Source organism: Hypomesus nipponensis, chromosome 23, assembly GCF_054491055.1.
Source record: "Hypomesus nipponensis isolate SF chromosome 23, ASM5449105v1, whole genome shotgun sequence".
Classification (NCBI taxonomy): Eukaryota; Metazoa; Chordata; class Actinopteri; order Osmeriformes; family Osmeridae; genus Hypomesus; species Hypomesus nipponensis.
This window is the reverse complement of record NC_140383.1, coordinates 8,954,708-8,972,824: the sequence shown is the minus strand read 5'-3', so window position 1 is coordinate 8,972,824 and position 18,117 is coordinate 8,954,708. Positions and strand designations below refer to the sequence as shown.

The 18,117-nt window shown below is 40.3% G+C and overlaps 1 protein-coding gene across 1 annotated transcript in view; it reads right to left on the bottom strand.

The window, feature by feature from the left end:
- Positions 1 to 5,037: 5,037 nt before the first annotated feature.
- Positions 5,038 to 18,117, bottom strand: part of lrp1bb (low density lipoprotein receptor-related protein 1Bb) — a 112,356-nt gene continuing 99,276 nt past the window's right edge. The window contains exons 78-92 of the mRNA XM_084688483.1: positions 17,366 to 17,589; positions 17,023 to 17,129; positions 16,189 to 16,305; positions 15,755 to 15,928; positions 14,481 to 14,606; positions 13,916 to 14,080; positions 12,239 to 12,400; positions 11,555 to 11,729; positions 11,235 to 11,339; positions 9,472 to 9,585; positions 8,356 to 8,432; positions 7,857 to 7,947; positions 7,533 to 7,683; positions 6,484 to 6,558; positions 5,038 to 6,108 (exon numbers count right to left, since the gene is read on the bottom strand). Coding sequence (XP_084544609.1) covers positions 5,968 to 6,108; positions 6,484 to 6,558; positions 7,533 to 7,683; positions 7,857 to 7,947; positions 8,356 to 8,432; positions 9,472 to 9,585; positions 11,235 to 11,339; positions 11,555 to 11,729; positions 12,239 to 12,400; positions 13,916 to 14,080; positions 14,481 to 14,606; positions 15,755 to 15,928; positions 16,189 to 16,305; positions 17,023 to 17,129; positions 17,366 to 17,589 — 2,004 coding nt within the window. The 3' untranslated portion in view covers positions 5,038 to 5,967. The remainder of the gene's footprint in view (positions 6,109 to 6,483; positions 6,559 to 7,532; positions 7,684 to 7,856; positions 7,948 to 8,355; positions 8,433 to 9,471; positions 9,586 to 11,234; positions 11,340 to 11,554; positions 11,730 to 12,238; positions 12,401 to 13,915; positions 14,081 to 14,480; positions 14,607 to 15,754; positions 15,929 to 16,188; positions 16,306 to 17,022; positions 17,130 to 17,365; positions 17,590 to 18,117) is intronic.

Genomic DNA, 18,117 nt, shown 5'->3' with positions numbered 1-18,117 from the left:
TCTGTGACTTCATATAAATCTTTTTCGCCTTTCAGATTCGATATACTTCCAGTGATAGGCATGATAGCAAAGCCCCCTGTCATCCTATAAATGTGTTACAGATAAAATATGCAAGAGATACTTTAATCAGATGAAGAAAGTCATCCCTTGTTCCTGAACACACACTTTTAGTTTTGACCCAGAAGACCCATAAGGAGATCGGTGAGCTCTATCCTGAAGATAGGATTGTGTCTCGCATTGCAAATGCAACCCTATCTCATTAAAGGGATTAGAATGAAGCATGCAAGACAATTTCATTTCAAAGGAGATTTCTAAGTTAAGACTCCATACCACCCATTAGAGTCATGACTGGTGTCCCATAGCTCTGTTGCCTTAACTGGAGGAATATGCCTCTAAACTTGCATACAAAATGTGTTTCTAAAGGAAAGGTACCCATGCTTTTTGGTGTAGTAATTTTAACAGCTGCCTCTCTTTTTATTTCAAAGGTGAAGTAAAGAGAGAGAGAACAAGATAAAGTGAGGTGGAGAGAGAGAGAGGGGTTGAGGTACAGATGAAGAAAGAAAGAACATATCCAGATTGTTCTGTTTTTTGTAAAATCAACTGCTAAATGTTACTAAATGTTTTAATTTCATACAGATAATGTCAATAGTTAAAAAACAACATTCTGAATGGGAATGTCTTCTCTGGCTGCAGACACACATTACCCAGTATGCTGATTATGCTGCTTTAAAGGGACTAGGGGGATGTGTAGCAAAAAAGCTTTTGTTTGATTATTCATGTCCCTGCAGCTTTCGAAGAGTTATATTTTATTCCTGAATACAACTGTTGTAGCAAAAGTCAAATCTTGATTCTTCAGACTCAAGCAATAAAATAAATGTAAAGGACCATGTGGAAAACAACCAGGGGAAATGTTAAAATCAAAAGTTTGAAATAAAGTATGATCCTCTGAGATGTTTTTGTAGCTTTCCAAACGAGAGTACATGTAATTGACATTATCTGCTGGTACGCTAGCACGCTATGAGGAGGTTTGATGGCTTAGTGTATTGATTGAACCTTGCAGGAACGGTGCTCTATATTGGAAGGGATTGGTAGTGAAAGGTAAATATTGTAACGGAGTGTGGGTTGACAGTGTCTCTGGGTGGTCAGTGACTTACATGATCCTGCACCTGTCTTCAGTGGTACAATAAATGCATTATGGGAGAAAAGATGACAGTAGATTCAGTAAATGTTGTGTCTAATCCTGCCCTGTCCTACCCTGCAACACTGAGTGAATCCTTAATTACTTTTCCACGTCTCCACAAGTCTATTCACGCCACACAATCTGGATGCTCTTGAAAGAGAGCACATGGGAGAGGAGAGAGAGGACAAACTGAAGGGAAAGGAGCGGTAGAGGGAGAGAGGTGCAGAGAAATTCAGCTGTGTGGTGACTGACAATTCACCAAACCCTTATTCTAAGGCCTCCTGATTACTGAGCAAGGACATGAAGAGCCAGGGGAAGAAGGAAAATACTCCCCATGAAAGCCCAGGAACATCAAACAAGTGGATTTGTCTGAAGGCTCTTCTATATCAAGAATCAAAAAAAAAAAAAAATTGTGTCTGTGTTTGCATGTCAAACTCAGGATCATACCCACTATTGTAGCTAAATTACCTGAAGCAATGCTGTCATATTTACACAATGTGGAATTTGATCATTGCCCAAACATTTAGCGAAGAACAAATAGCAATCCACGACAAAAAGCTTCCAATTATAATTTGAAAGTTGAACACTTTCAATCAACTATTTGACACAGTGAGTCGTCAGACTATGCTCTTTTCCACTCTGATTATAATTCCACATCACATAAGCTAACCTTGCTGAGTCTAAGTTGGCTCAGCTTCCTCTAACCATCACGTGGATCGCCTCTAATAGCTGTCTGTATCCGATTTTGTGTTACATCTCCCTGCAACAACAGCAAACAATATATATGGAGACAGTCCAGTGAAAGCCTTACTTATCATTTCCTTAACATCTGCTGCCCCAGCAGGTCATAGCTCTCCTGGGAACTGGAAGCGGTTGCTGTGTCCAGGAAACATAGTATTTTACAGCCTGTGTGCCAGCAGAGTACTTGCCACACAGAGGCAGACTGCTGACTGTGTGTGTCTGTGTGTATAAGTATATGTGTGTGTGTGTGCGTGTGGGTTTATACATGACCCACGGGCCCCTGGGCTATCGATGGACCAGCCTCAGTAGGTCTGGCATGGAATCACTGAGAGATAACATCCAGTCCTAAACTCTTCTCGAATCCAAAAGCATGTGGTTTGTGGAAAGGTTGGGGTGTGTGTACAGGGAACCCAAGTCTGGCTGCCAGGCACACTACACAGCATTGCAGTGAGTGTGGCATGAGTAATGATGCATGGTAGGGGGGATTGTGTGACTAATGGGTCAGATGTGTCCACTTTGTGCCCACTGATTCCATGGGTACACTTGGTGTCTCTGCAGCCATGCATGTCTGAGCACATCTGAACAAACAAGGTACATCAAACTCTGCTCCAGCAGGGCTACTTATCATCGTGATCCTCCAAGCGGTACAGTACAGTGAGAGTCAGGGCTCTTGGCATTTGTAAATTATCAACACGCCTCAAAAGCAGGGTTGAGGGACAAAATAAAGTGCTAACTGGAGGGATCTTTGGTAAGTTAACCATCCACAAGACTTATTGTCAAGTGTTCCAACAGCCATGCTTTTACAATTCAGCTCTGTTTCACATCTTAATCCAGTCATTAGTCAAGGTGTGTGCTACAAGTACACAGCTACCTTCAGGGGCTGCCGCTGCATTTCAATGAGATGCGACGTGGACAAAGTTTTGTTCAAAGATCCATCTTTACTAGAAAATCTATCAAACTGAGATATAGCATATTGGTTATGGGTGCTGAATTATAGCTCTTTCTAGGACATAGCACCGGCTCTCCCAAGTGCTCAGTGATAAAACATTTCATGAACCACGTCAATGGGGTAATTTGTTACCCATGGTTTCCAAACCATTTCTACAAGGTCAGCTTGAAAATTCCATCTGACAATATCCTGATATAAGGCAGGTCTGAATAGCATATTTCATGTCTTAGTTTCACTTTTAAATATGTTAAACAAAATGTTTTACTTCATAGAGTTGAAGGGCCATAATACATTACGGACACATGTAATGTTGGTTTATAACAATTTGGGGAGATGATAAAGGCAGACAATGTAAATGCCATCATTTCAGTGCAGTATCAGCTTGGTAGTAGAATGCCTTATTTCACTGATTGACACCTCCAATGATGTATCTTGCCAGTTTTTGTTTACAGCTCAGAGGTGATGTAGATAGGTGTTGATCATTAATGTGAAACATCCTTTGTCATTCTCTGAAGGGAGGAGGCTCATTTTGGTTTAAAATGTCAGAAGAGGTGCAGCTAAATCCCGCTGTGATTCAGCTGTGGACATTGTCAAAGTGTCAAAGTGTCGTTACTCATTTCAACTGTCCTGGTGTGAAAGGGAATAAGTGCAATTATTTTAGAAAACAGGCCTACTGTACTTCCAAACAACCTAAAATTATTCCTTTTACATCCCATATCCAGCTGCTCATGTAATCGTTTATCAAAACAATGCAAAAGGATTCATTTATTTGCCTTTGACACATCTGATACATCATTTTCTTTTAGTCCATAGAAGGTTCTCTGGTCAATTCCTTGCCCTAAGGCTTTTCCCATTGGAGAGAAGATATCCCCATGCATCTGTCTGTGTGCAGGCAAGGCTGTGGGAAGAGTATGCAGAGTGTGTTGATTGTACTGTGAATACAACTGCTGATCTCATTGATTCTGTCCAGGAGACGAGACCTCTGGGTTTTGCTGATGTTTATACATGAGGATGATGACGCTTGTTAAGTTGAAAATAGACGATAAATCAATATCCAAGGTGAAAAGGAGGGAGATCTCGGGCAAGGTATGGGTTTGTTTTCCAAATTAGTTTTTTCTCCAATGGGCTTTAATGGCACTGAAACCACGATGCTCTCAGTGAACAGTTGAACTCATTCCCACTTTCAGCATAACTAAAACTGATACATATTATGTTGCCAATACACTGTGGACTCAACCTTATCTCAACCTGCAGTAACTGTTCTCACCCATTTTGATTTTGAAACCATATTTTACAGTGGTCTATATTGAAGAGAACTATCAAAGTCAATTCATCCATTCAGCTTTTCTCAGATATGCAATTTCAACAAACAGCATTGAATATGACTAGGATTTGGCAAAGATAATTGCTCATAAAAAAAGCAGGTTATAGTCTCACAGCATAATCAGTTTGGCTTCAGAACAGACCTTTCTTCATCAAAGTAATCAGTTCATCACACCCACTCCCCACCTCTACATATTATGCCATAAGCAGTCAGTGAAACTTCTAAGTGTGGTATTGTGTTAGCATCCGAGTAAAACACTTCACTGATACGTACACATTACTGACAGATAGAACACCATTAGCAAGTGCTTTGGGTGACTCATTTTGAATAAATCAACTGTTTGTAGAGAGTATATGTGCAATTCAGTCTTGCTTGTACGAATCTTGCATCTAATCTTAGAACTGGATGGGATGTATTCAAATGGTTTCAAACCAACATCGAGCATGGTCTCATTAGGTTTGAAGGGAGAGAAAAATACTGGGGAAAGAGGGCTCTCTGAACAATAGAGCTGTTGGTCCTTCAGTTGCCATGGTAAGGGACAAAGAAAAAGGGATGGAGAGATGGTCATTGTGTGTGTCTAGCTTCCCAGGACTAAATTACCATTCAGCCTGCAGTGGTCATGGTGTGCTCAAGCCAGGTAATGTACTCATTTTACAATCCAGAAAACACTCGGTGTCTATAATAAATATAATAATAAAATAAACCACCTTCACATCCCTTTTAACACTGGACATAATGAGGTCCCTGGCTAAAATTGTTATGATGAATTATTAATGTGGAATCTGTATACGCATATAGATAGTAAACATGGACATTGAGTTTGAAATGGAAATAAGCCCCCTTTATTTGATATTGATTTACATTTTATATAAAAAATTACTTACATTTAATACATTTCTTCAAAATACAAGCAGCCGAACAACATACAAATCAAATACAAAATTATAAAATTTGTTATATCTATTGTCATCCTTTCTGAAAGTAACAGTTGAATAGTTCTCGGAATAACCTTGTCGTCATAGAGTTATGTTAAATCCTTCCATGTATACATCCTTTTGCCGTACGTTGATTCTGAGACCTACAAAAATATGGACATCATTTGAACGTACAATATTTGTGATTCTGTTCGCAGAACATTCATGTTGAGCTCCAACCTCTTTGACCAAAGCAGTAACAGTACATGAAATAATACCAGCTCAAAAACATCTTCTATTTGAAGCAGAGCAAAAACCTGTTTGCAATGAATATATGATAATGAAAAAAGTGAAGAGAGGGAGACAATAACATGGTGTGAAATGATTCATAAAAAAACAAGCTTCACTTCTCAAAGAAAAAGCTGTGACATCATCCAATAGATAAACGCATGGATGAATGTGAAGATAATAATGGATAAATAAAGGATAATCTAAGGTAAAAAAAAACAATTCTGACAAGCAATCCAGTCCTGCTTCAGTCTACTGCATCAGAATAACACCTTGTTGATTTCACTTTTACAAGAGATATGCAGAAACAGAAATACAGTAAGTGCTGTATCTTTAAGATTAAAATTGTGCACAATTGTGGATCTCTGGTGTTAGTGTTTTTTTTTTTTTTTTTTATCAGCAGCTTTACTTCAGTGTTATACACTATGTGCTGTATAACAAATGTTTGACAAACATTGGGTACTAAACCAACAAACTAAACCAAGAGCCTGATAGGAAATAGAAAATTTGTATTTTCCTTTTCACTTTATACATTTGTACACTCGTATAAAAGGGAGTAGAAAGTGTCAGGCTATGCGGCGGTTTCACGAATTGTCCCCTCCAGTTTCTTTGGGAGTAGCTCTCTCCTCTCATCGATGTTGATGACTGGCTTCCGACAGTTCTGTCCATCAAGGTATATCTTTGCATACACTGGGTTGGAGTAGTTCATTGGCTGCAGTGTAACAGATAATATATGCATCAGACATTGGAACAGAGGCATATCAAACCCTCACAGCTTGCATTTTGATTGGCAGATCACTTAATGGTAACATTTACAGATCCATGGTTTGTTAACATAGACAGGCTGACAGTCAAGCTATACTGTTAAGCTTGCTCAAATGTAAACAAACAAAGCAGCCAAGATTAATTAGAGAGTACAACCAGGTAAGAATGATGGAGATAGTTCATGCATATTAGTAAAGTTAGATTAAAAAACGTTTTACCGCTACTGCTAATGAATTTCCAATACTAACTCCTAGGCTGCTTGCTCAAATTGCACATGGAAGCCAAAGTCTACAGAACAGAGGGGGGCTAGATAATGATTCACCTGTCCAGGTATAACCTCCTTGGGCACAGCATGTATGCCCAGGGTACAAGGGTCACTGGACTTCACACACCAGCCCTGAAACACACAAGTTCTGCCACTGTTCACCATGTTCATGAGGCAAACTTGTCCTCTGTTACTGCAATTGCAAATGAATGTTCTTACGCATTCATTAGATCAATTACCCAATAAGGCAGCTTGCGTGCGACTCTCCGATTTTTGGTTCAACTTAAACTAGAAAAGAAAATATGTGTCTTTCTATTTTAGCTAACATATGGCTTCAAAGCAACCACATATATTGTTTTTCCTGTCATGAATGCTGATTCAGTCAGAAACAATAAAGGGACGTTTAGAAGGGTTAGCTGGTTGAGATTCCAGGCATGTTTCAGATAAAAACAGATCCAGGTGGAGCTGACAATAGCAGATGTCAAAGTTGGCAGGGCAAGAAGCAATAGCATTAGGCTTGAAGCTGTAGAAAGTAAAATAGATAACAAGATCAGAAAAGCTGTTATGATTTATTTGATATGCTGAGTGTTAGTGCAGTGTTGAGACCAACTTAGAGAATAAATCAACAACAGATAAAATGTCCCCTTGGTACAAGAACTGTATAGAGCACATGAATAAATCAAATCTCCACCAGTCCAGGCAGGGTTAACACTCAGAATAGAAAATACACACCAGAATGTCTAATGTACATCAAATCACAACACTGCAGGTATAAAGTCAGCTCCATGGTGTAGGTTTTAAACGCAAGGACTTCAAATGTTAATCACACTAACAACTGTGCTATCAAAGTCTATATACATTTTTTATATATGCATGATGCCCATGTTGACAGGTGTAAATACTGTGAGTGGTTCCAATATACACAAATACCAGTAAATTACACTCAGAGCAAAAATAATAATTGTCACATTGACGTCTTGTTTAATCGACAAAGACTAATCCCACTTCAGACTGCAGTCTCCATAGAGGATTAGATTTTCGTCAAAAACATAGGCCCTGTGTGTTTTCCTTGCTTTTACTTATCGCAAAGTCCTTTGTGTGCAAACCTTGTGAGGGTCCAGCGTGAAGTTGGGTCGCAGCAAGCTGCCAGCATCTGCGTGGTTGTCATGGTCAACCTCATACATGTTGTACGAGGGGTTACCGATCTCCACGTTCAATCCACCATTAGTCATGGGCTGCCTCTGTCCTCGTTTACCCCTGGTAGGAGCACAACAACACCAAATACCACAGTCCAGTATGTCCAACCTGCTCTCTCTGAGATCAAATCCACATCTAGCCATCTAACTGTGCATGCACGACTATGAGCCACGGAGGGCGTAGGAAAAACATCAGAAATATGCAGGATTCTGTCAAACCTAGACTAGTCTTACCTCTGCTTCCGTTTGCAGAAGCAAACCCCGGCTACCACAGTGGTGATCAAGATGACGAGCAGGACCAGAGGCACAATTATAGCGATGCTCCCTGCAGGACCGGGGGGAAGGGAAGGAGAAGAACAGAGATAAAGCAAGTGGTACTACTGCTGCTACTACTACCCTGCTACGCTCTAAGTAGGCTACCTTCACTTTGAACGAACCAAGCCTGTTCTGCAGCATCTGTCCAGTAGTTACGTTCTGTTGAAATGAGGCTACGATCATCTGGAATACCGTGAAAATGTCTCGCCTCTGACAACGAATCATCGTTCATCGAACCATCATCTAATCATTGCTGCTGTCATTCACTGCACCCATACGGCAATACCAGGATACATTTATAATAAACAAAGCCTGCGACCATCATTCACATGCGTTAGGTTCAATTTAGCGAGAGAACACACCAGGAGAGCAAGGTAATAGATAAGAGGATTATCTGTCCCTTTGCAGGCACACTCACCTCCACTTGTGTTGTCTGATCGACTGCTCTTTGGGGCCGGCCTTTCACACTGTGTGCCCGCCCAGTTGGCAGAACACCTGAAGAAAGTCAATCATAGAAGCTGAATTAACCACATGGTCAAACAAAAGCATCATATATGTACTGTAAGGTATTAGAACAACTTTGTCTAAACTTAATTTGAAGTACAATGGTCCATGACATTGTTTACTGTACAGAGTGTACTTTACATTATAGATATAAACAGCGGCACTAAATCGATAGCACGCTGAGAAATGTGGCTATGCTGTATAATCAGCAGAAAAAGACCATTCAAAAACAAGGAGTCATCTCATTTGCTTTTGGATGGGGTCCAATGGGAGTGATGTATGACCCTAGTTAGAAGAGGTGATTTCCAATTTGGCATGATTGACGCAGATGGCTCCGTAAAGCATGAATGATCTGACGGGTACAACTGGATGATGACAGAATGAAATTACACTAAATTACATGCACTCCAAAACTCTGAACACCAAGCTATGATAAATACAAATTTCCCAAATACAGTACATATAGAAAATAAATCACCACCCACAGACAGAAATGTTACAGCATGGAACCATTATGAATTCTAATGAAAAATAAAACAATGTATTTAAAGTCTCCTTTCTGGTGGTCGGATCTGAACATGGATGGAAAAAAAACGGACAAAACATTTCAGCAGAAGCTGAGCGGCAAATGGCTGTTTACTTATGCACGCATACAAACACTGGACACATATCTTAAAACGATTTATTTGGAATCTAAGACCATCCACTATTAAATACGGATACTGACACAACACATTTGAACTGTCTGGCATTGCAAAATTAAGCCACCATGCACTGGGCACAGGCCACTTATGACAACAAGTCACAATCACAAACACACACTCTCACTTTGATCTCAAGCCCCGGAGGTGTGTGGGCATGATGCTGTGTGTGGATGGGTAGGAAGCAGGGCTGAGCAGTAGAAGAAGGTGTGCAAGTAATGCAGAGATGTGGACCACGTATACTGGGGCTGAAATGAAGCCGGATGGAGAAGGAGCAGGAGTGGGTAGAGAGGGGGCTTTGGGGGTAGCTGGAAAGGTGAGGGACCTACTTGCAGCGTGGTTTGTTAAGGGCAGTGATTGTGCACATCCCCTCATTCTGACAGAAGTAATCACATGGGTTGGCCAGCTCATCACAACGTTGGTTCTTGAACCCTGACGTGCAGCTGCAAAACATTGTGGTGGAGGGGGTGATAATGGGTCTGGACAAGGACTGTGCAGGGTGATAGCTTTCGGCGACACTAAGAAATGACATCATTTATTCATCAGCCATATCAAGCTTGCCCCAAGAAGTCCAATTGAACGTAATTTTACCATTGTTCCGATGTCAATTCAAATCATTTGTTTTTAATCAACATCTTGTGATATAAGAGATGCATATGTTCAACAGACATATGCAGCAGTCCCTTTTTGTAGCTGTAAAAACAGTTATAATGTCATACTGTCTCTGTTTGAGGGAAATTAATTACCCGTTTTTTCCATACATGTGTATGTAGGCAACTTCAATGATTGGAAATAGGCATGTGATGACAATAAAACATAAAAACAATCTTAAAAAATAATCCATCATTCAAACTCTGCTTTTAGTATAGAAAGTGAATTGCATGAGAATGGAAAAAAAAGTGTCTAAATTACTTTCTGTTAACATTGAACAGGCTGATCATTTTTGCTTTCGCAAGACATTCAAGAGTTCTCAAACTCTCTTCTTGACTGCCTTGTCAGTTGTCTAAAAATATTTTGTCTTTTTTATTCTATTGAGTAGCTCATTCTGCGTATAGAGGCTTAAGTAGAGCCTGGATGAGATATCCATTTACTCTGTTATAGTATAAGGTCAAACATTATGATTTCTTGACATAGACAGATCCATCATCTCACCTAATCTCTAGGCCTCAAAGCCAATGAATAAACCACATTATCAAGATCTGTTAACCTCATGGAATATGAGATGGGATCATTTGCATAGAAATTGATTTCATCCCTTGAATTGTGCCAGTCATGGACACAAATTTCATTTTAACTACAATGAACAATGGGCAGTAAAAAAAAAAAGATTCTGCAACAAGGTTTTTTTTCCAGATGGATTTCCAATTTTGTCTTTGGGGTGCTCTTTAACATTGAACCCCACCTGATTATAGCAACGCTGAAATTAATCTTTGGGGACCACTAGGACCTTGGAGAACCCTCCTGCATTGACGATACCTTCATGTCTGCCTACCACGGTATTGTCCTGTCTAAGTAATTTCAACAGAATTCACACTGCTCATAGCTTATACAACACATTCCTCGGGCTACCACTGAGGATCAAAATCAAAGGCCGCCACAATGAACAGACATGTTTAGGTTCAGAAAATAATAGGGTATCTTCATAACAGTAGTCTTTGGGGACTTTGACTCCACAGTTTCTTCGGAATTTCGACAACTACACCCCTCGCTGAGCTGTTTTTCACATGTCACAAAGCATCAGACACAGTCTGAATCTTCGGATTTCTAAAGCTGTTCTTCAAACTACTTAGAACTTCCAGGTACAGTCAACTATGACATAGTTTCTTTTTGTGTCAAAAAATTATACCCCCAACTGTTACTCGGGCTGCATTCACTAGTGTCAAACTGTCCCCAACTGTCCCCCTAGGAACCAGCACTTCTATTATACATCCAGCCCTTTTTTCTTTAGAATCACTCACTGGTACAAAAACCCATGAAGATTTGATTCAGCTCCAGGCAAGTCTGGAACACAACACCAGTATTTGTATGGAAAAGAGACACAGACAACATCATTGCTTTTGATTTTTCCTGTGACTGTTAAAGGGCTACTTACTGGCAGAAGGGCAGGTTGGTGTCTGGGTCCAGGTGACAGATGCCTCCGTTGTAACAGTAACCGTCACACAGTTGACAGCTGGGCGCTATTCTGCCATTCGTGCAGCTGCAGAGGTTAACAGCTCATATAAAGTTCCTCTCTTGAGAGAGGATGATGATGCATGTTTTCAATCATGCCTGCTGACACCGTTTTATAGTATTTTTAATGAAACGGCCCAGAAATGAATGATTCTAATGCAATTGATATGGTGAGTGGAATGGATTCAATAATATTTCTCTAGAATATTCACTCAAATAAGTATACTGATAATAATAACTCACTTGCAGACCGCGTCTCCCGAGTCCTCGTTGACCAAACAAGGGGCTCCATGGCAACGCTGACACTTGTCTATCTCACACTTGTTTCCTTCAAATCTGGCTGGACACACACATTCGACATGGCCACTGCTGGACAATGTGCAGGCCCTGGAGTTTACACAGTAGTGATGGCAGATATCTGTCATAGAGGAAGTCGAGAAAGAGACGGGGAGAGAGAGAAATAAAGGGAGATAGAGTGGTGTATCTCTGATTAATGAGGAACAGGAAGCATAGTTTAAGCTGGTTTGATTGGAATTTTACAGGGCTTTAATGAGACTTAATTATCCGCATCAAATAGCATATTGTCCAAGATGGAAACGTATCATCCCTTGGGCGAGCAACAGTACGCATTAATGCTGCTCTACTGAAATTGTTTTACCACAATTTAAAATGACAAAACCTCATAAAAGGAGGACACGTTTTATCAGTTTGCCACAGAAACACCCAAAGGTTGTTAGAGTGGCATTTAGAATTGCACTAGTGAAAATGTGGCATTTTAAAACAGCACGTATAATTTTGTTTCATTGGATGGGCCTTCAACATGGTATTTAAGATGAGACAATGGTAATGAATATACAGTATCCAATCCCACATTTTGAATATGCTACAGCATTTTTTTGAGGTCTCTTGATTGGTTAGTGGGCTTACGGTATGAGCAGCGGTCTCCGGTATATTCTGCCATGCACCGGCACACAGGCTGGTTCCCCTGGCTGACATCACAGGTGCCCCCATTTAGACAGTAGTTATCACACACCCGCTTCTCACAGAATGGACCTGTGAACCCTGCTGGACAGCGACATGTAGGCTTCCCTGTGTGTGTAACCGAGAGACAGACACACAAACACACAGAAAGGGAAAGAGAGAGATCATTTGAAAGGTTTCTGTATTTCACAAACACAGTATGAATGGAATTGCATTATTTTTCAAAGTTGAAAAATGGTCCACAAGGGCAGGTCCCTAGAGGTCAGAAGTACAAAATTGAAATATTACCAGCCTCTTAATTGATTACTGTGGGTGCCTCCGGTCTCTCTACATCACCTAACTGGGTACTTGAGAAAACCTATTTGACAGTAAGCTCTCCCAAGCCCATCCTCCATCACTCATTTGGAGCAATACCCTCCTGCCAGGGGATATGTGCTCAACGCAGCGAAACCTCTTACTTTATGAAAAACCAGTCAGTTGCAAAGCATGAATGAGCAGTCAGTGACTCTTTGCCCAGCAGCAGATCAAATATTACATCACTTTGTTTCACCCCCTTTTACCGCATTGTACAAACAGGAGCTGGCATATGTCACAGAGCAGAACACTGGCCTTACTGGTTGGACCAGCTGCAAATGAAAATGAGTGGTCAACAATGAAGGACTTGTCGACATCAATCCAATACTAAAAACCCTTCAACACTTCAACTACTCAAATCACCCAATTTACTATAATCTCAGACATTACTTTTCACCAACAGGTGACTGGCCAGGAGAGGCAGCATTTAGGATGGTGAAATGCAGTACAGCACTAAATACAATGACTGATTGCTTGCACTAAACCAACTTGGAATGCTACCCAGCAACAGTACACTGTAAAACATCCTCATCCCTACACAGGGACACTGTCACAATGTGACTTTGCCTTGCGGCCAAAATACATCATTCCTACCAACAAGGGAGAAGGGAATAAGCATTTGATTCAAAACATTCAAATCCAAAGCCACATAACTATCTTCAAATACAAACCCACTGTCCAAACAGCAGCAATTACTGCTCTGACTCATCGAAAAACCAGACTGTTCAATCTCAATGTAGTTTTTCATGCGGTGCCAGTAAACATTCTGCAACAATCTTACTACTTTTTAAAGTACTCTCTGAGATGGAATTTCATCATCCTTCCACAGGGTTTACAAATGCATCACAGTACTATATACTACACTACTTACTTCACATATTGTACCACCTTGGTACATTTACATAATAAACAAGCCTATGTTCCATCTGTAGAAAAAGCATTTATTTCAGAATTGACGCCACAGCAATACATGTCACACTGAGTATAAATGCTGTTGTTGATTCAACAGGATTGTCACCAAGGGGCTCTGAGGTGTTGAATATTATTGCCCTCTTGCCTGCATTATGTAGACAGTGAAGTAATGTAAAGTAAAAGTGATATAGCACAGTCTGTTTTATATGGCATTCATCTCCTTCGATATGCTTGGCAGATCTCCTTGAAACAAGACTATGTAGATGCATTTCATATTTGTTTCCTGAAACTTTTTAACTTGAAATACAAACAGTGTGGAATGTGCAAAACACCGTTGATGAGGGACTGGAGACTCACCCAGGGGAGAGCCCATGCAGGTGCCTCCGTTTAGGCAGTAGTCTGTACAGTGGTTCACCTCACATCTCTCTCCAGAGAAGTCAGGCCAGCAGTAACACCGCCAGTCTCCCTTCTCATTGGCCAGGCAGCGGCCACCGTTCTCGCAAGGCGGTCGACAGAGCTCCCCTAAAACACAGGGAAGGCCAGGTCAGTTGATGAGACATTGTCTTGACTGGTTTGGTTATAACTTCATATGTGATAAATGTAGACTTGGTTTAAGACAGTCTACACATTCCTTAGATTTAATCTTTACATACATTTGATTAAAACTATGGTTTTGAAGAAATGTCGATCCTCTAAAACCTTCATCATGTGAGGAACAGTTGGCACATGTAATGACACCTGCCATATGATCAAGTCAGATATCACTGACATTCCCCAACAATGTATTGCAATATTTACGTTCTGATCAGAACATTTGGTCCCTGATAGTTATATTCCAAACATTGTACAAGCTGAATTAAGATTATGCTACCATAGCATTTCTAGCGGGTATTTAACAATACCACACCAAAACCTACTGTACCTGAGATATTGACATCACTGCAGGTGCCGTTCACCACAATCTTCCCTTCTGGGCAAGTACAAGTGGCACCCGTCGGGTTCAGCAGACACATGAAGTCACAGCTCATCCTCAAACAGGGATTAGTAACTGCGTAAACATTATAAGGGAATATTACTGTGGTGAATTTCTCTCTTGATCCATCCTGGTATCCAAGGCTGAAAGTAGTTTGCAAACAATACGCTGTATTGTGCAATGGTGCAATTCTTGGGCGGCACCATTGCTATTCATCTGACTAAGTCACTCTCCAAAAAGAAAAGCCTATTCTTTCCTATTTCTGAAGAGACACATCATATTAATCTTTCATAGAATAGATAGAGAAATGTATCTAACTCTATCAATCATTTAACAATAGCCTTTTCCATAGTTTAATCAAAAATATGGTATATGGAACATGTTACTACCTGGTGTTACGTAAAAAGGGATTGTATGGCCTGCTTGGCAAAGGGAGCTTTGAAGCAGAAAGTATCAACAAGATACTAAAATATTGGTCAAAAAAGTTAACAGACACAAAAAATACTTCTATCTGCAAGGTAGATTACCAGTAGATCTATTTATGGATTTTGGATGGTAGGGATTGGGATCAAAAAGTGAAAGAAAGGGTTAGTTTGTGTTTTGCTGAAGACATCAAAACTCACTGCTGTAGCTTTTTGCTGGGCTCGCACAACGTCTGCCCATAGACTACATGGCTGGACTAATGAGTCATTGGGGAATGGCCCAGCTGCCCTTTCACTGAAAAACCCCAAGCAAGACTGATCTGTCTGACAGCTTACAACTCCTAACGCCACTGAAGTAACACATAACATGGGATATGGTCTATAGAAAAAAGCAAAGGAAAAGGGGATACAAAGGATCAATTGCTCCTATCAGTGGGATGTGATTACTCTCTAATGTACTGGACAAGAAATAAGGCAAAAGCTCGAAGACAACAGTGAGGTGCTAGAGACTGAAAGAGCCAGGTGCCTTTACTTTCATGATCAGAAGGAGGGAGATGTCTGAGGTACTATACTGTAACCAGTCATATTTCATTATTATTATCATCATTAGTATTAGGAAATTGTTAGCACTTAATTAGTTATGTTTAAAGAATACTCGATTTGTCAAGACTAATGATGTCTGTTAAACTGGGGCATTGGATATATATTTTTTTGCAAAGTTCTCCTTAACACAACCACAGCTCCAAATCTGGTTACAATAAAAAAAAAAAATTGAAACATGTATCTATTACTTGAATTTACCATCTTGCTGTTTGTAGCGGTGGGCAATCAAGACGTTGGTGGGTTTCTCTAGACCTAGATTGAGAAACTCCACAGGCTGTTTGCCATACTTGTAGACCCTGAAGACCTCATGTTTCAACCCTGTTCCATATATGTAGTCTTCAAATAAGTCAATCCTATAAGGTTGTGCTATTCCTGCAAAACAAAATAAATACAACCAACAAATCACCAAGTGCTTTAATTATTCTTTGTAACCTAAGGCAGAAAAGAGCAGTCTGTGCTGTGTGGGCAGAAAGAGGCACTGAAGCTGCATCCATTGCTCAGAAAGTTTCCGTTCCTGACCACAAACAATGTTAGTGAAGCAATCTGTTGATAAAACGAGGAGGAAATGAAACGTCCACATCAATAGTGTGTGCTTAGAGAGAAGCTGTGCTTTGTTCCCCAGTTGGCGTTACCGTGTCTGTCACTGATTGTCACCAGGGGGTCCGACCCGTCCAATCTCATGCTCCCTATCTCTGAAAGCTCAGGATCAGCCCAATACAATCGGTGGTTGAAGTAATCGATCGCCAGGCCTGGGGGGGAGGATGGAAAAGAAAATATTTATTTGCCTTATGAGTTGTGCGTGGATCAATATGAACGCCTCTATTCTGGGAGCCCTTGGGTCTAACCAGCCTACTTGAAATATTTGAACACAAATGCATGGGTTGGACCGTCAATATCCCACATCACCGGTGGACAGGCTGAATAGGCAGTTATGTATGTGATCCTTCTGCTCCGTTTTGATGGAGGGAAGAGAGTGAGTACATCGAGTTGGCCACCATTGTTGATGGATTTATTTGCATGATGTCCTACATTTCCTTTACACAAGTGACTTACCTTTCTTTCTTTCATGAGTTGGACTGGATAAATGACCATGCTACTAAAGCGATTAAATAGGTATGCGTTTTTCCTCTGATGATAAATTTCCTTTTCTGTGGCAGAGACAGTGCATGGGTCCCTTACATTAAAGGAGGCCAAACCATCTTTTAAAAAGTAGATCAGCACTAAGTGTGTCCCCAAGGACACAATAACAGCTTTAGACTGTGTCACAGCCACTCCTTTACCTTCTCCATGGCCTTGTTTTCAAACAGCTCTATACAGTGCCATGCCTTGGCAAAACCACTTGTTCTTATATGGAAAGGGAGGATTTATGTACATTACTGACCTTTTCCACAAGAAGTTCTACTTCATTTTTAGCTAAAGGAAATGTATCATGATGATATGTGGCTCAAGTCAATTAAATGTTTTACCCGTGGGCCTCCTCAGGTTTTTCTCTAAGAGGACCCTCCGCATGGATCCATCCATGGCCGACTCCTCAATGTGGGAATGATCACCAATCACTGTCCAATACATCATCCTAAAGGGTATAAAGGAATGCATTTCCAGGTGCATATCAATGCAATCTACAGTTGTCCTCAAAGGGTAGTAACAACACGTTTAAAACACAGTCAACTCTTCAGGCACATTTCCTAATACAAACTACCCAATATACCCCAAACTGCTTACTTGTTTTCAACAAAACTCACTTGAGAATGACAGAAGAAATTGAGAACATAATGACAGAATTAACACAGTGTGAAAGGACAATCTTACCCTCTGGCTGGGTTGACAGCAATTGCATAAGGCTCTCCAGCAATGTCAGTTATGAGACGAGTGCAGTTTGGTCCACTGATCTGGCCCACGTTTATAGAATACCTCAGCTTAGTCCAATGAGCTGTGTAATAACTGAACCAGTGCATCCGAGAGTGGTCCGTCCAGTATACATTTCCTGTAATCCAGTCAGCTGACACATCCCTTGGTCGACGGAAGTCTGAACACTGGAATCAACAGAATAACCCGTTAAAAACTTTCCATTGTTTTAACTTTGTGTATTTTTGTTAACCAAGACTTACTGATCCTTACTATTAAAAGACATGTCATTCTGAGGTCTTTTTTAAATGTTCTATTATTAAATGTTCAGTAAAGTTTCATTATGAGACATATCTGAAAATGATTTAGTTCACAAATGTTATCTAAAAATATTACCTTCTTGAGGTAGTATAATTCTTGCAATGATAAAATATAACTGACACTGAAAGATTGGTGCAATTAATTTTAAAGGGAGGATTGCTTTTACCTACTGTGTAAGTATCTAAAATACATGATATAAATGGTCTGTGACATTCATTAAACTCAACCAAACAATAAGCGGCAACGTGCTCTTCTCCTCACCAAATAAATGAGAAATGACTGTTTGAGTAATATGTTTCATCTTTGAGAACTCACTGTGATCATTTACAACTCATTGTGCTCAAATACAATAACCAAGACATATCCTCAATGGATGTACAATAGACAGACATATC